The 16988-nt window shown below is 50.2% G+C and overlaps 1 protein-coding gene across 1 annotated transcript; it reads right to left on the reverse strand.

Moving 5' to 3' along the window:
* Window positions 1–217: 217 nt before the first annotated feature.
* Window positions 218–16312, reverse strand: LOC123038332 (uncharacterized). Its single transcript, XM_044462176.1, has 10 exons — window positions 16062–16312; window positions 13982–14181; window positions 10790–10899; window positions 10190–10672; window positions 9999–10100; window positions 8278–8980; window positions 7468–7693; window positions 7130–7341; window positions 1480–1913; window positions 218–247 (listed from the first exon to the last, which is right to left on the reverse strand). Exons 1-10 carry the CDS (start codon window positions 16310–16312, stop codon window positions 218–220), a joined length of 2751 nt encoding a protein of 916 aa, XP_044318111.1.
* Window positions 16313–16988: the final 676 nt, after the last annotated feature.

A 16988-nucleotide genomic window follows, 5' to 3' on the forward strand; every position in this document is an offset into this window, starting at 1 on the left:
GTTTCTTCTTTCGTTCTTTGAGGTACCAGTTGGTGTTAGAAAGAGACTGGACTTTTATAGATCGCGGTTCTTCTGGCAGGTTGATGAGCTTAAAAGAAAATATAGGCTTGCTAAGTGGGACATTATTTGTAGACCGAAGGACCAAGGGGGTCTAGGTATTGAGAATCTCAAAATTAAGAATAAATGTCTCCTTAGCAAGTGGCTATGGAAGCTTTCGTCAGAGGCGGATGCTGTATGGGCACAAATCCTTCGCGGCAAGTACCTCCAGTCAAAAACTTTATCACAGGTCTCTGTAAGGCCGACTGACTCGCCTTTCTGGAAGGGTCTCATGAAGGTCAAACAGGCTTTCATTAATAGGACAAAGTTTGTTGTCGGAAACGGCACAAGTACACGTTTCTGGGAGGACACTTGGCTCGGCGACACACCCCTGGCCATCCAATACCCCTCTTTGTATCGTATTGTTCAACGAAAGGAGGTGCTTATTGCTTCGATTTTTTAATCTACCCCCCTTAATATTCAGTTCAGACGAGTGCTAGCGGGCAATCGTTGGGAACAATGGCTCCATCTAGTTAGGAGACTAATGGATATCCAGCTTTCTCAACAACCCGATGAAATGCGCTGGAAGTTGACTAAGTCTGGAGGCTTCACGGTTAAATCAATGTATATTGATGTTATTAATTCGAGCTCCATTCCTACGTCCAAACATGTTTGGGATGTAAAAGTTCCTTTAAAAATAAAAGTGTTTATGTGGTTTGTTCATAAACAAGTAATTTTAACTAAGGATAACTTGATGAAGCGCAATTGGACAGGACCTACTAGGTGTAGTTTCTGTGATCGGGATGAGACTATTCAACACCTCTTTTTTGATTGCCCGCCGGCAAAGATACTATGGCAGACGGTCCACATTGCTTTCAACATCAAACCACCGTATTCTGTTAATGCTTTATTTGGGACATGGCTTAATAGGATTGAGCCTAACTTAGTGAGACATATTCGGGTGGGGGTTTGTGCTTTGCTGTGGACTATCTGGAACTGCAGAAATGATTTGATCTTTAACAGAATATCATGTATACATTTTTTGCAGGTTTTATTCTGGACTACGGCTCTGATCCGTTCGTGGTCGCTACTCACCCAGACGGAGGCCAGGGAGCATTTGGTTACTGGGTCTATCAGTTGGGAGATGGTAGCTCGGGATATCTTCAACCGGTTTGGATGGCGGTCATGTAATAGGATAGGCATCTAGTATTCCTACCTACTTTGCCCAGCCGGTTGTGGCATATTGATGTGGCTAGTTGATGTATCTAGCTTATCCGAGCTCTGTGTGAGCTTGTTTTGCTGCTTTTTTACTTTTGAGGACCTTTGGAACCATGTTGATACTTCTTTATTTTGTTAATAAGAGGGCCGTATGCATCATGCTGATGCAGAGACCGGGGTTTCCCCCTTTTCAAAAAAAAAAACATATATGGCTGGGCAATCAACCAAGAGGTCCACCTTTTCCTTGACAAGCAACGACCAGGCTACAAGCACCTCCACTGTGGCGTCGCCAACTGAACAATCACGTGTGCTTGTTTGGCATTGCTGAACAGGAAAGTCGATGTGGCCCTTTCGAGCAATCCAGCGATGGGACATCCCATAGGCTTCTATATGGCCACTCTCAGCGTTCCTTGTGATTCCCACTGAAACCACTTTCCTCGACAGTTGAAGGTAGTTCTCTGACCCTCTAAGCAATCCTTTACCACAGCGGTCAAGCAGCACAACTGGCCTATAAGTGGTAGGAATAACCTCCGTCGCAACAAAGGGAGACCAAGAGCAAAAAACTCGACATCCAAATTTGAATGGCCAATCCCCTTTTGTAACACGTACACCCACGATAGTAGCCTGGAGCGATCTATCAAGCTGCTGAAGGGTTAACTCTGTTGTACAATGTAGAATACGAGAATAGGCTGTGCAATCGCAATACATTGATCGGTGCACCAGGCACGTATATATAAGTACAGAGGTGGGCCACAACCTCAACTATACAAAGGAAACAGGAGGTGGGCCCTACACACAAATATACACGTACACAATATACTCAACACCCCCCGCAGTCGAAACGGCACCAGTGACGCAAAGACTGGAACGAAACTCCTCGAAAGTAGAAGTCGGCAGCCCCTTCGTCATCACATCGGCGAACTGCAGAGCGGTCGGCACATGGAGAACCCGCATGCGTCCAAGAGCCACCTGCTCGCGCACAAAGTGAATGTCCAGCTCGATGTGTTTAGTCCGGCGATGATGAACAGGGTTGGTGGAGAGGTACACCGCAGAGACGTTGTCACAATAGACAACCGTAGCCTGGGACACATCGTGATGCAGCTCCTGCAGTAACTGTCGTAGCCAGGTGCACTCGGCAACGGCGTTGGCCACAGCTCGGTACTCAGCCTCCGCGCTGGAGCGCGAAACAGTGGGTTGTCGCTTAGACGACCACGAGACGAGTGAATGACCAAGGTAGACGCAGTAGCCAGAGGTGGACCGACGGGTGTCAGGGCAGCCAACCCAGTCAGCATCGGAGTAGGCCACCATCTCCAGAGAAGTAGACGCCGTGAGTATCAGCCCAAGGGTCATCGTGCCGCGGATGTAGCGAAGGATCCGCTTCACGAGAGTCCAATGAGTGTCACGAGGGGCATGCATGTGGAGACACACCTGCTGAACAGCATACTGAACATCCGGTCGAGTGAGAATCAAGTACTGAAGAGCGCCGACAATAGACCGGTAGAAAGGAGCATCCGACGCAGGCGAGCCCTGAAGAGCAGAGACCTTGGCCTTCGTGTCAACAGGAGTAGCAACAGGATGACAGTTGAGCATACCGGCACGCTCAAGAAGCTCATGGCATACTTCTGCTGATGAAGAAAGAAACCGTCCGGGCGCCGAACGACCTCAATGCCAAGGAAATAATGTAGAGCACCCAGGTCCTTAATAGCAAACTCGTCACGCAGCCGGAGAGTAATCTGCTGAAGAACAGCTGCGGAGGAGGCCGTCAGGATGATGTCGTCGACGTAAAGCAGCAAATACGCAGTCGTGTCACCGTGGCGATAGACAAACGGTGAGGCATCCGAGCGAGTAACGCTGAAGCCCAGTGTCTGAAGAAACCCGGCGATCCGCTGGTACCAGACGCGGGGTGCCTGCTTGAGCCCGTAAAGAGAGCGGGACAACAGACACACATGACCGGGAAGTGTGGCGTCGACAAAACCGATGGGTTGCTCACAATACACCTGCTCCTCGAGATGGCCATGGAGAAAGGCGTTGGAGACATCCATCTGATGAACGGGCCAGCCGCGAGACACGGCGAGCTGGAGGACGATGCGGATCGTGCCTGGTTTTACAACCGGGGCGAACGTCTCGGTGAAGTCCACTCCAGCACGCTGGCGGAAACCACGGACCACCCAGCGAGCCTTGTAGCGCTCGAGAGTGCCATCTGAGCGGGTCTTATGACGAAAGACCCACTTGCCGCTGATGACGTTGGCGCGAGGAGGCCGGGAAACCAGTGTCCAAGTACGGTTCCGTTGGAGCGCATCGAACTCTTCCTGCATCGCCGCAAGCCAGTGAGGATCACGTAGGGCGGCGCGGGCGGACACGGGAAGAGGCAACGGCTCTGCAGTGGAGGCGGCGAGGACGTACTCGTCACTCGTGTATCGGAGGTTCGGACGATGAATGCCGGTACGAGCGTGGGTGATGGGGCCAGAGGGCACCGGCGGAGCCACCGGCGAGGCGGCCGGCGTCGGGGCCGGCGAGTGAGCCGGCGAGGCGGCCGCCGACGGGGCCGGCGAGTGATCCGGCGAAGCGGCCGGCGTCGGGGCCGACGAATAAGCCGGCGAGGGGGCCGGCGAGTGAGCCGGCGAGGCAGCCGGTGTCGGGGCCGGCGAATGAGCCGGCGAGGCGGCCGGCGAGGCGACCGGCGGTGGGGACGGTGAGGCGGCGGGCGTCGAGGCGGCTGAAGAAGCGGCCGAGCCGGCCGCGCCTGATACCGCGGCGGGTGAGGGAGGGGCGCCGGCCGGGGCGGCCGAGGGGGCGGGCGCCGGCATGAGGGCGCGAGGACCGCCAAAGCCCGGAGGCGGTCCGCGGGCCGAACGGGACCGTCCGCCTGACGGAGTCGGCGAGGGGCCGCCGGTGGCCGGCGGCGACGAGACGACCAGGGGTACCTGCTGGTGAAACGGAAACACCATCTCATCAAAGTAAACATGTCGGGAGGTGAAAACACGATGGGAGACGGGATCATAACAGCGATAGCCCTTAGTGTTGGGTGGGTAGCCGAGAAAGACGCAGGCAACGGAGCGAGGTGCAAGCTTATGAGGCGCAGTAGCGGCGGTGCTAGGGTAGCAAAGACAGCCGAAGATGCGAAGCCCATCATAAGAGGGGGGTGCACCGAGGAGAAGAAGATGAGGTGTAAAGTTCCTGCAAGTACGACAGGGGCGGATGTTGATGAGGAGAGAAGCGGTGGAGAGAGCGTCGGGCCAATAGCGCGGAGGTACATTGGCATGAAAGAGAAAAGTCCGAACGCAGTCATTGAGAGTGCGAAGGATGCGCTCAGCACGACCGTTCTGTTGCGAGGTGTACGGGCAAGTGAGACGAAAGATCGTGCCATGTGTGGTAATAAGACTACGAATGGCGAGGTTGTCAAACTCCTTCCCGTTGTCGGTCTGCAACGCGAGAATGGGACGACCAAATTGCGTGAGAACATAAGATTAGAACGCGGCGAGAGTGGATATAACATCCGACTTGCGGCGCAACAGGAAGGTCCACACATAATGCGAAAAATCGTCAAGTATGACAAGATAATAAAGAAAGCCCGTATTACTGGCAACAGGAGAGGTCCAAACATCACTATGAATTAACTCAAACGGGTACGATGCAACAAAAGAAGAAGCCCTAAACGGAAGACGAGCATGTTTGTCGAGGCGACATGCATGACACGAGTGATCCTCGTTCTTATTACACATGAAAGAAAAACTACGAAGTATGTGGCGAAGGGTGGCAGGATTAGGATGACCCAAGCGAGCATGCCAAAGATCCACTCCGGTGGCGAGGGCGACGGGGGCGGCGGAAGTGGTGGAGGTGGCGGAGTGAACCGGGTAGAGCTCGTCGGGGCTGTCACGTCGATGGAGCACCATCCGCGTGCGAGCGTCCTTAACACAAAAACCACATTCGTCAAATTCAACGGTAACCGGATTTTCACGTGTAAGAGAACGAACGGAAATAAGATTTTTAATAAGTTCAGGAGAAACGAGAATATTGGACATGGATATAGGAGTGGAGTTAGACGGAAAATATGTATGACCAATATGAGTGATAGGAAGGGAAGAGCCGCCACCGACGGTGATGCGGTTGGAAGTGTGGACAGGATGAGCGGTATGGAGGTTACCGGGGTACGCCGCCATGTGAGCGGTGGCGCCGCTATCCATGTACCAGTCGCCGCCGCCGGTGTAGCTGGACGGAGAGGGAGCGTTGTGGAGAGCCGCCAACAAGGTCGGGTCCCACGGTGCCGGCGGGAGAGGTGGCGCGGCCGTCAGGGGCAGCAGCGGCGGCTGCTGACCATAGGGCGCCGCATAAGGCTGCGGCGCGGCGTAGTACGCCTGATGTGGCTGTGGCCGGGTGCCGAGAATGCCCGGGGCAGGGGCCCGAGGAATCGGCATGGAGTAGGCGTGTACAACGCCGGTCCATGGGTTCTGGCCGTCGTACCACGGGGCCAGCTGAGAAGCCTGCTGCGGCGGGCGGGGCGCTACTCCCTGAGCACCGCCGCCGCCCTGCTTGCGGCCTCCACGACGGCCGCCGCGACGACCCCCCCCCCATTGGCCGCCGGCTGGGGCGGCGGGAAGGGGGCGGCCGATGCGGGCGGGAATCCGGGGCGGTGGCGGGGCCGAACCCCCGCGGGTGCCTGCGACGAGGGCAGTGTGGGTCGCGCGAGTCCGGTCCACCCGCATCCGGCGCTCCTCCAGCTTGAGGTACGCGACCACCTTGGAAAAGGTGGGCTCCGGGATGAGGGTGAGGTTGGAGGCGGCGTTCCCGAAGTCCTCATTGAGGCCGCCGGAGAGGGTGCTGATGAGGAGCTCGTCGCCGATCTTTTCGCCGAGATCACGGAGCTCATCGGCGAGCTTCTTGAGGCGCATGCAAAAATCATCGATAGATGAGTCAAGTTGCTGGCACCCGTAAAACTCACCAGAGCAGGACCTTGCGCTGCAGCCGATTGTCGGTGAAGAGGCCGTTGAGCTTGGTCCAGACCGCATAGGCGTCGTCCTCGTCGTTCACCACGGTGTGGAAGAGGTCGCTGGAGATGGTGAGGTAGAACCAGTGGATGATGGTGGCGTTGAGGATCATCCACTCCTAGTCGTTGATCATGAGCGCCGAGTCCACGGTGCCGTCCACGTGGCCGTGCAGGAGGTACTCACGGAACACAAGCAAAAAATACCGCTTCCAAGCGGAGTAGGAGGCGGTGGTGTGATCAAGCTTGACCGGAACACGCTCATGGATGTTGAGGTCGCGGACGAGAGTGACATCGGGACCGGCGAAGGGGCTGGAAACGGTGGAGGAGGAGCTCATGATGCAGCGAGAAGGGAGAGGGAAGGCGGCGGCTACGACACTGAGCGGCGGCGGCGGCACAGGGAGACGGCGGCGGCTGCTAGGTGGAGCGGCTCGGAGTCAGCGATTGCGGGGGCAGCGAGCGGAGTTTAGCGATCGCGAGGGCAGCGCGAAGAGTTGGCGATCGCGCGGGTGGGTTGGTGGCTAGCGATCTGGATTGGGACGAGGGTGCTGCGGGCTGGCGACTGCGGGTTGGCGGGCGGGATTGGGAGACGAGGGCGCTGCGGGCTGGCGACTGCGGGTTGGCGGGCGAGATCGGGAGACCGCGGGCGGTGGCGAGCAGAGGTGAGGGTTGGCGCGGCGGCGGCTACCAGAGGTGCGGCGGCGGCGGGCTAGGTTTAGGATCGGGAAGGGAAAACTGATACCATGTAGAATACGAGAATAGACTGTGCAATCGCAATACATTGATCGGTGCACCAGGCACGTATATATAAGTACAGAGATGGGCCACAACCTCAACTATACAAAGGAAACAGGAGGTGGGCCCTACACACAAATATACACGTACACAATATACTCAACATACAACAGTCGTTGGAGAGCGAGACAATTGTACAACCATCACCATCTGAGCCACTTGATGGGCCATCTTCAAGGCGGTGTTTAAGACTGATGAACATTGTATCTTGGAACTCTGCTCCTTCAACTGTTTGGAGTTGAACTTCAAAGTCAACAGGGTCCAGAGCAACAATCGCACGAGATGGACCAGTCAAGCATAAAGAATAATCCAAGCATCATATCATCATTATAGTAAATTCCAATGGCTTCATACAAAAATATCTAATCGCAATAGACTACAATGGCGGGAACAAGAAACAAAGAAAAATGACGTGTAAACAAAACAGAGTACATACTTCTCGGGTGAGTTCTTGGTACTTAGACCTTGATCGAGAGAAGAGAATGTTCCGGTTGCGGTCCACAGTGTCGCGAGCAACGACCTTGCCGTACACTCTGAGGGGCCAGTTGAAGCCTTTTAGATTCTTTATTTTGATGGAGTAGACCAGCAAGCTGCTCCCGGCGACAGCAGGGGATGAGATGGTATTGGGTGTGTAGTGTGTAAAGAGCATAGGGCTCAATGCAGCTGCAGCATTACAGAAAAATGTCGACTTTCAGAATTCTAATATGAATAATAAGAAAAATAAATTAAGCAAAGTAAAGATATCATGAGACCCCTAGAGTGCAGAAACTATGGTCCAGACTTACCACTAAACACGTGTTTCGCCCTCCCGGTCACACCGCATGCCCACCTCTTCTTTGGCCCCTTCAAACACCCACGCACAAGATGTAAAAAAGAAGAAGAAACGCCCACGCATCATCGCCCCTGCGCCATCTCCAAACAGTTTCCTTTGATCGGATTCCTATTCCAAGTCCTTCTTTTAAGTTTTTTTTGAATTGTTTGGATAGCTTACCAGATGTGTCATGTGGAAAATAAATTCCTTTTAAGTATTAAGGCAAGAAACGTAAAGGATGTTGGACTTCCATGAGCATAAACTTGTCAAAGATAGTGATGATTCCTCGAGCCTATTGATTATAAATGCCAAATTAGTTTGATGTATTTATTTACCATTTTGATAATATATGATTGAGAAATGAAGAAGCATTGTGGTGCATGAAAATATTACCAATATATACCAGGAGCATATAAGGAGAAAGGAAGTTACTTACTTGTATCCATAAATCCACCGCACCGTCCGATCCTGCTGCCCCACACATCTTCCCAGTATGTCCGATCATAGGCAAAAAATTGTTGCTCGACGTCCACCCTTTCCTTGAGATACTCCATTGTGGATACGTCCTTCTCCTGCTCCTCCTCCTCTTCCACCTTAACGTCCTCATACTTGTTCTCCTCATCCTCCTCCATGACAAACTGGGCCAACGTGTTCTCGTAATTATCGAGAAATCTAGAATGTTTCCTGAAAAGGCTCGGCAAGTTGATCTGCCCCGGCTCCGGCTCCGGCTCCGGCTCCTGGTTTGTGATAAATTCCTTGGAGATTTGCGTATTTAATTTGGCTGCTGTATTGCACAGCTCAGTGGCCTTGTATGAGCAGATGGGGTCAATGGATTTGTTGAGAAGATATAGCATAGAAAGCATCCGATGGCCCAGGTCCTCCATATCCTGGAGCATCAAGTTGAAGTAGTCCGCGAGTTGATGATTCTCATCGTCCTCGTCCCTAGAAGAAGTAGTAGGCTCCTTTGTGGCGATCGTCCACGTTGTTTGAGAATCGATTTCCTTCCAGAGAGAGAAGGCGGGAGTAAGTGAGCCAAGCAAATCTCTGCGCTCCCTCTCCACGGAGATGATTTCATTTACCAGGGATTGGGATTGGGATTGCTGCTTCTCTTTCCCCATCTTCTTCTCTTGCTCTTTTCTCTTGTTTGATTTGATGATGATTTTTTATTTGGTGATTATTGGTGTTTCTTGGTCCGGCCGCTGCAAGGAGCTATGTACTCCTATATGTAACGGGCTTGAATAATGCCTCCTTTCCTATAGAAATCCGAGGTCAGGCCGAACTGTTGTGCTAATGCATGTGCCGGATCTAGAAAAATCGCACGTCCGGTTTGGTTATGTGTAGAATCAATTTGGATCAAATCAAGAGCATCTACAACCACAAGTCATAAAAGCGCGTCTGCGGACAATGCCTGATCAGCATACAAAAACTCATTTCCACAATCAGATGCCCTAATCTTGAAATCATCAAATCCATACGATTACATGCAACATAGAACTACTCTAAATTTTCACCATTGACCGTCTTTTTGTTCCGAACGCGTTCATGTCTAGTGGCAGGTTGAGCCCCTCAAAGTGAAGGTGCGGTAGCCGGCGAGGTAGAGTAGGACATGTTAGGTGGAAGCGTTCCTACTCCCTCGTGAGGGAGCCGCGTGTATATATTGATCAAGGCAGGAAACGCCCCTGCCGTGGCTTACAAGGTTGCACCGATCTCTTGGGGATTCGGTAGTTACATAGGAGATAGAAAGAGCTACGGGAGAGGAAGAGATAGAGTTCGTTTGAGATTACAACAGAAATATATCTCTAAGTCTAACACCCTTCCTTAATCTCAACTATCCTATATTAAGATTTCTCTTGAATTCCTCGAAGGGCTTAACTGGCAAAGCTTTAGTGAATCCATCTGCAACTTGATCTCTGGAGAGGATAAATCGTATGTCTAACTTCTTTTCTGCAACCCTTTCTTTTACAAAGTGAAAGTCAATTTCTATGTGCTTGGTTCTGCCATGAAACATTGGATTTGCCGAAAGATACGTGGCTCCTAAGTTGTCACACCTCAAACATGACACACGACTCTGCTTAATTCCCAACTCATTTAGCAATGATTCAACCCAAATGATTTCAGCAGTTGCATTAGTTAGTGACTTGTATTCAGCTTCAGTACTTGACCTGGATACTTTGGCTTATTTTCTGGCTCTCCAAGAGATGAGATTGGAACCAAAGAATACGACAAATCCTCCAATTGACTTCCTGTCGTCACTGCATCCTGCCCAGTCAACATCAGGGAAGGCACTAACAAGAGTGGAGTTAGAGCGTTTAACTTGAAGGCCTAAGCTCATAGTATATCTTACGTACCGTACAATCCTCTTTAACAGTTGTCCAGTGTACAGTAGTAGGTGCATGAAGATACTGACAAACCTTGTTAACAGCAAAGGAAATATCAGGTCTTGTTAGCGTCAAGTACTGTAGGGCTCCTACTGCACTCCTGTATTTCGTGATCTCTTCTTCTTTGAGTGGCTCACCTTCAAAGGATGAATGCTTTTCTGAAGAGGATAATGGTGTGGGTGAAGATTTACAATCTTTCATCCCCATGCGAGCTAGAAGCTCAGTGGCATATTTTCCTTGGTTCAATGTTATGCCATCTTGAATCTTCTTCACCTCAATGCCCAATAAGAAATGTAGATCACCAAGATCCTTCAAAGCAAACTCTGAACTTAAATCATGAAGAAGAGCATTAATGGCACTTTGTAAAGAACTTGCAACTATGATATCATCACCATATACTAATACAAATATAGTTATGTTTGCCTTATTGTAGATGAACAGTGAAGTGTCAGCCTTAGATGCAACAAAACCAAGACACCTTAACTGAGAGCTTAGCCTTAAGTACCATGCCCTTGGTGCTTGCTTCAAACCATAAAGAGCCTTATCAAGCTTGCACACATAATAAGGTACCTTCTTGTTTGCATACCCAGGTGGTTGCCTTATGTAAACCTCCTCTTCCAGAACACCATGCAAGAACATGTTCTTAACATCTAGCTGTCTCAAGCCCCATGCTCTGGAAACTGCAACAGCTAACACAAGTCTAATAGTTGCAGCCTTAACAAGGGACTGAAAGTATCTTCATAATCTAGACCATAACGTTGTTTAAAGCCTTTTGCAACTAGACGTGCTTTATATCTGTCAATCGAACCATCTGCCTTCTTCTTGATTCTGTAAACCCATTTACAATCAATGACAGTTTTACCTCTTTGCTCAGGCACAAGATGCCAAGTTTTAATCCTCATGAGTGCCGAATACTCTTCATCCATTGCATTTTTCCACTTTGGATCTCCAAGTGCATCCTCTAGTCTTGTCGGTTCCCCTATAACACACAACATGCCATATCGTATAGTGCCATCAGTTCTGATTTTCGGATTGCTTATACCTTTTTGTAGTAGAGTTGTGACACGTGGAGCAGGTTGTGGCTGAACTATGTGACGTGTAGGCTTCTGCACAGGAGATGGTGTAGACGAATCTGTTGTAGAAGATCCTGATGGCATCCTGGAACTACTTTGCACAGCAGATCCTGGATCAGACCCCGTGGCATGCTGTGTGGCTGAAGACGTGACTGCACCCGACTCGGCTGCCACAGAAGATCCCGCGCCGATCTATGGATGCATGCGAGGCGGAGATCCCAAGCTGGGCGACGCGGTTTCTGCCGCTGTCGCTTTCGCCGGCCCACGCGTGGGGCGCGAGGCGGACCCGGCAAGTGATGACGTGGCGATGCCTGCCTGGCGCGGGCGGATCCTGTCCAGCGCGCGATCCAGGGCTGATCCGCGCACCCGATCTGAGGAATCCTGACGCACAGGAGTTCTAGGTGACACCAGATCGCCCTCGTGTTCAGCGCCAGCTTCGTCTTCTTCTAACCCATGAAATATAGGTTCATTTTCACCAAAATTTGGATCATTTTCTGCACCGATTTCTGCTGTGTCTTCTGCAAGGCCCTGCATAGGAGTAGATACAACACCAATACTGCTAGGATCGTCAGTTGGATTAGTGCAATTGTCGCCCCCTTGATCTAAGTTTTGGAGATTGGGTGGAAGGAGAAGAATTTCTTTCCTAAGGAGTGCTCCGGCGTTCGGATGAAGGGACTCAAAAGGGTATACGGATTCATCAAACACGACATCTCGAGAAGTACATACCCTACCGGTGGAAACATCTAGGCATTTGACTCCTTTATGGATGGGACTATACCCAAGGAAGACACACTTCTTTGAATGAAACGCAAGTTTACGTGTATTATATGGACGAAGGTTGGGCCAGCAAGCACAACCGAATACACGTAGTGATTTATAATCAGGAGTACTGCCAAAAAGATGTGTGAGAGGAATCTCATATAGGTCTGCAAACGAGTCGAGTTCGAGCGAGTTGCATATGGCTCGGCTCAATTCATATTAAAATTCGAGCGAGCTCAAACTAAATGAAGCTCAAGGTCGAGCTGTAGATCATGACTCATGCTCAGCTTGTAACGATCTCGAGTCGATCTCGAGCTAAATGAGACTACAAAAAAATATAAATCTACGACTATTATTCCAGCTAGATAAGGCACAACACGACCTAAAAAAGCACTAAAAATATTATTCGATCAAAATGACGACAATTTAAATTTCTTAGATGTAATTTGACTTATTCTCTCACGACCGAATGTCTAGCATCGACATAAAATGAGGATTCACAAAATATATATAATTGGGAAAACAAAGCAGATGGTGGTCTTCATTTGAAGGTACGACCATATCACTTCATAGTCAGGACAGCTCATCTTCTCTTGGACCAATAGATGGTGGTCTTGGTGGATGAAAGAAATTAAAAACAAAGGTGTATATGCTGGGAATTTTTGCTAGAAACAACAGAATATTTAATGCACGGCCGACCACGTACCATACTAAGGTCTAAATTTTCTCTACAACTAATTAAGCTTCCATGCTTGCTTGGAAATAAAACGGAGAAAAATCCTGAAAGGCATATATGGCATAAATTATCATGTTTCCACTTTATATATGACATGATGATTTAACATAATAATATTACGCCGAGCTATCGAGCTAAAATCGAGCGAGCCAGTACTGGCTAAAGATCGGCTCATTTCTCGACCGAGCTACAGAAGGTGTTCATACTCAACTCGTTTCTTTTCGAGTCGATCTCAAGTCAAGCCAAAAAACGAGTCGATCTCGAGCGGCTCACGAGTCTCGAGCTTTTCTTGCAGCCCTAATCTCATAGTTGATAACCTTGCTAGGAAGTAAATTTATGAGATATGTGGCAGTCAAGAAGGCTTCATCCCAGAACTTTAATGGCATCGATGCATTTTCTAGTAGGGCTAGCCCTACTTCAACAACATGACGGTGTTTCCTTTCAACGGAACCATTCTGTTGATGTGCATGGGGGCATGAAACATGGTGTGAGATGCCAAGTTCCTAAAAAACAAATTAAGGTTCTTGTACTCACCTCCCCAGTCAGTCTGCGTAGCAATGATCTTTGTGTTTAGTTTTCGTTCAACGAGGTTTTGAAAATTCTTGAAAACTTGAAACACATCAGATCATTTCTTAAGGAGATAGATCCAAGTAAATTTGCTATAGTCATCAATGAAGCTTACATAGTATGAGTGTCTACCAACAGAGGTAGGAGCTGGCCCCCAAACATCTGAAAATACAAGCTTTAGGGGTTCAGAGGAAATGCTGATAGAAATAGGATATGGTAGCTGATGAATTTTAGATTGTTGACAAGGATCACAAACAGACTCAATGCTAGACTCAAGACAATGGGGAAGTTTATTTCTACTAAGAACAAGCTTAACAATGACTGATGAAGGATGGCCTAATCTACTGTGCCACTTTGCTGAAGAAGGCTTGATAGCAACAAAGGCTTGTTTATTCGATGATGTTGATGAAGATATGATTGGATAGAGACCTCCCACGCACTTGCCCCTAAGAAGTACCTTCCTCGTGTCCAAGTCCTTAACCAAGAAAAAATAAGGATAAAACTCGATGAGAACACGATTATCAAGGGTAAATCTATGAACAGAAAGGAGACTTTTTGATGTTTCGGGCACATGTAGAATTCTATTGAGATGAAAAAAATTTGTGGGGGTTTTAACAATTGAACTACCAACATGAGTAATATCCATATCAGAACCACTTGCAGTGTGCACTTGGCCACCTTCACAGTACTTGTCTCGAATCGTCAGCTTGTCGAGCTCCCCCGTGATGTGGTTTGTAGCCCCGGTATCCGCATACCAATTTGTGTCGACGCCATAGGAGTCAGTGACCATGTTGACCCCCTTCTCCTCCTGTTCATCTTCATCGTACCTGTGCCAACAGTCACGAGCACCTCCTGGATGGTGCTTGTAACATATCTGGCATTCTGGATAATCCTGGGGTTGTTGCTGACGCTCTTGTTGTGGACGAACACGGCCGTATTGGGGAACGTTGCAGAAAACAAAAATTTTCCTACGGTTTCACCAAGATCCGTCTATGAGTTCATCTAGCAACGAGTGATTGGATGCATCTACATACCTTGTAGATCGCGAGCGGAAGCGTTCAAAGAACGGGGATGAGGGAGTCGTACTCGACGTGATCCAAATCACCGAAGATCCTAGCGCCGAACGGACGGAACCTCCGCGTTCAACACACGTACGGTCAGCGTGACGTCTCCTCCTTCTTGATCCAGCAAGGGGGAAGGAGAGCTTGAGGAAGATGGCTCCAGCAGCAGCATGACGGCGTGGTGGTGGTGGAGAAGCAGTACTCCGACAGGGCTTCGCCGAGCTCTACGGAGGAGGAGGAGGAGGTGTTGGAGGGGAGAGGGAGGCACCAGGGGCATGGGTGCGGCTGCCCTCCCTCCCCCCCCCCTCTATATATAGGGTCCCCAAGGGGGGGGGCGCCGGCCCTGGAGATCCAATCTCCCAAGGGGCAATGGCCAAGGGGGGTGGAGTGCCCCCCCAAGGCAAGTGGGGCGCCCCCCCCACCCTAGGGTTCCCAACCCTAGGCGCGGGGGGAAGGCCCAAGGGGGGCGCACCAGCCCACTAAGGGCTGGTTCCCCTCCCACTTCAGCCCATGGGGCCCTCCGGGATAGGTGGCCCCACCCGGTGGACCCCCTGGACCCTTCTGGTGGTCCCGGTACAATAGCGGTGACCCCGAAACTTGTCCCGATGGCCGAAATAGCACTTCCTATATATAATTCTTTACCTCCGGACCATTCCGGAACTCCTCGTGATGTCCGGGATCTCATCCGGGACTCCGAACAACTTTCGGGTTACTGCATATTCATATCCCTACAACCCTAGCGTCACCAAACCTTAAGTGTGTAGACCCTACGGGTTCGGGAGACATGTAGACATGACCGAGATGGCTCTCCGGTCAATAACCAACAGCGGGATCTGGATACCCATGTTGGCTCCCACATGCTCCTCGATGATCTCATCGGATGAACCACGATGTCGAGGATTCAAGCAACCCCGTATACAATTCCCTTTGTCAATCGGTACGTTACTTGCCCGAGATTCGATCGTCGGTATCCCAATACCTCGTTCAATCTCGTTACTGGCAAGTCACTTTACTCGTACCGTAATGCATGATCCCGTGACCAGACACTTGGTCACTTTGAGCTCATTGTGATGATGCATTACCGAGTGGGCCCAGATACCTCTCCATCATACGGAGTGACAAATCCCAGTCTTGATCCGTGTCAACCCAACAGACACTTTCGGAGATACCTGTAGTATACCTTTATAGTCACCCAGTTACATTGTGACGTTTGGTACACCCAAAGCACTCCTACGGTATCCGGGAGTTACACGATCTCATGGTCTAAGGAAAAGATACCTGACATTGGAAAAACTCTAGAAAACGAACTATACGATCTTGTGCTATGTTTAGGATTGGGTCTTGTCCATCACATCATTCTCCTAATGATGTGATCTCGTTATCAATGACATCCAATGTCCATAGTCAGGAAACCATGACTATCTGTTGATCAACGAGCTAGTCAACTAGAGGCTTACTAGGGACATGTTGGTGTCTATTTATTCACACATGTATTACGATTTCCGGATAACACAATTATAGCATGAATAAAACACAATTATCATGAACAAGGAAATATAATAATAATGCTTTTATTATTGCCTCTAGGGCATATTTCCAACTGGCCGCCGCCGCTGCTGCCGACAGATGGAGTTGGGGAAGGGCACCTTCCATGGCCGCGGCCCCTGTTGCTGCGCCTGCGTCCTCTGCCATATCCGCGCCCGCGCCCTCTGTACACCATGTTTGCAGAGGTTTTGAAGCCGGTGTCAGGGCCATCGCCAAGCATCTCCATGCGCTGACTAAATGCTGCAATCTGAGCAAACAGATCATCCACTGAGATTTGGTTCTTTACTGCACCGATAGCCGCCACAACGGGGTCATAATCTCTGTCGAGGCCTGCAAGAACATAGTCCACCATCTCTGGGTCCGTGTAACACCCCGGATGTAACCTTCCCAATTTGTACTCCAACTCTTGCCGTTTCCGGCATTAAGTTATTTTATTTTCTCGGGTTCGGGTTTTTGTCTCCGTGTGTTGTTGTCGTTGTCATGCATATCATATCATGTCATCATGTGCATTGCATTTGCATACGTGTTCGTCTCATGCATTCGAGCATTTCCCAGTTGTCCGTTTTGCATTCCGGCGCTTCGTTCTCCTCCGGTGGCCATTTCTAGCTTTCTTTCATGTGTGGGGTTTAAACACTTCCGGATTGGCCCGAGACTTGCCAAGTGGCCTTGGTTTACTACCGGTACACCGCCTGTCAAGTTCCGTATCATTTGGACTTCGTTTGATACTCCAACGGATAACCGAGGGACCGAAAAGGCCTCGTGTGTGTTGCATCCCAACACCCCTCCAATTTGGCCCAAAACCCACCTAAACCTGCTCCATCATCTAGAGCGTTCGATCACGATCCCGTGGCCGAAAACTGCACCTCATTTGGACTCTCCTAGCTTCCTCTATGCCTATATATACACCTCCCCCTCCAAAATTCGCGGTGCACAACCTACCCTAACTCTCCCCGCCGCCGCCGGACAATTTCTTCCACCGACGGACGTGTCCGCCCGCCGTGTTCGCCGCCATGTGGCGTCCTATCATT

The sequence above is a fragment of the Triticum aestivum genome, chromosome 2A (genome assembly GCF_018294505.1).
Source record: "Triticum aestivum cultivar Chinese Spring chromosome 2A, IWGSC CS RefSeq v2.1, whole genome shotgun sequence".
NCBI lineage: Eukaryota > Viridiplantae > Streptophyta > Magnoliopsida > Poales > Poaceae > Triticum > Triticum aestivum.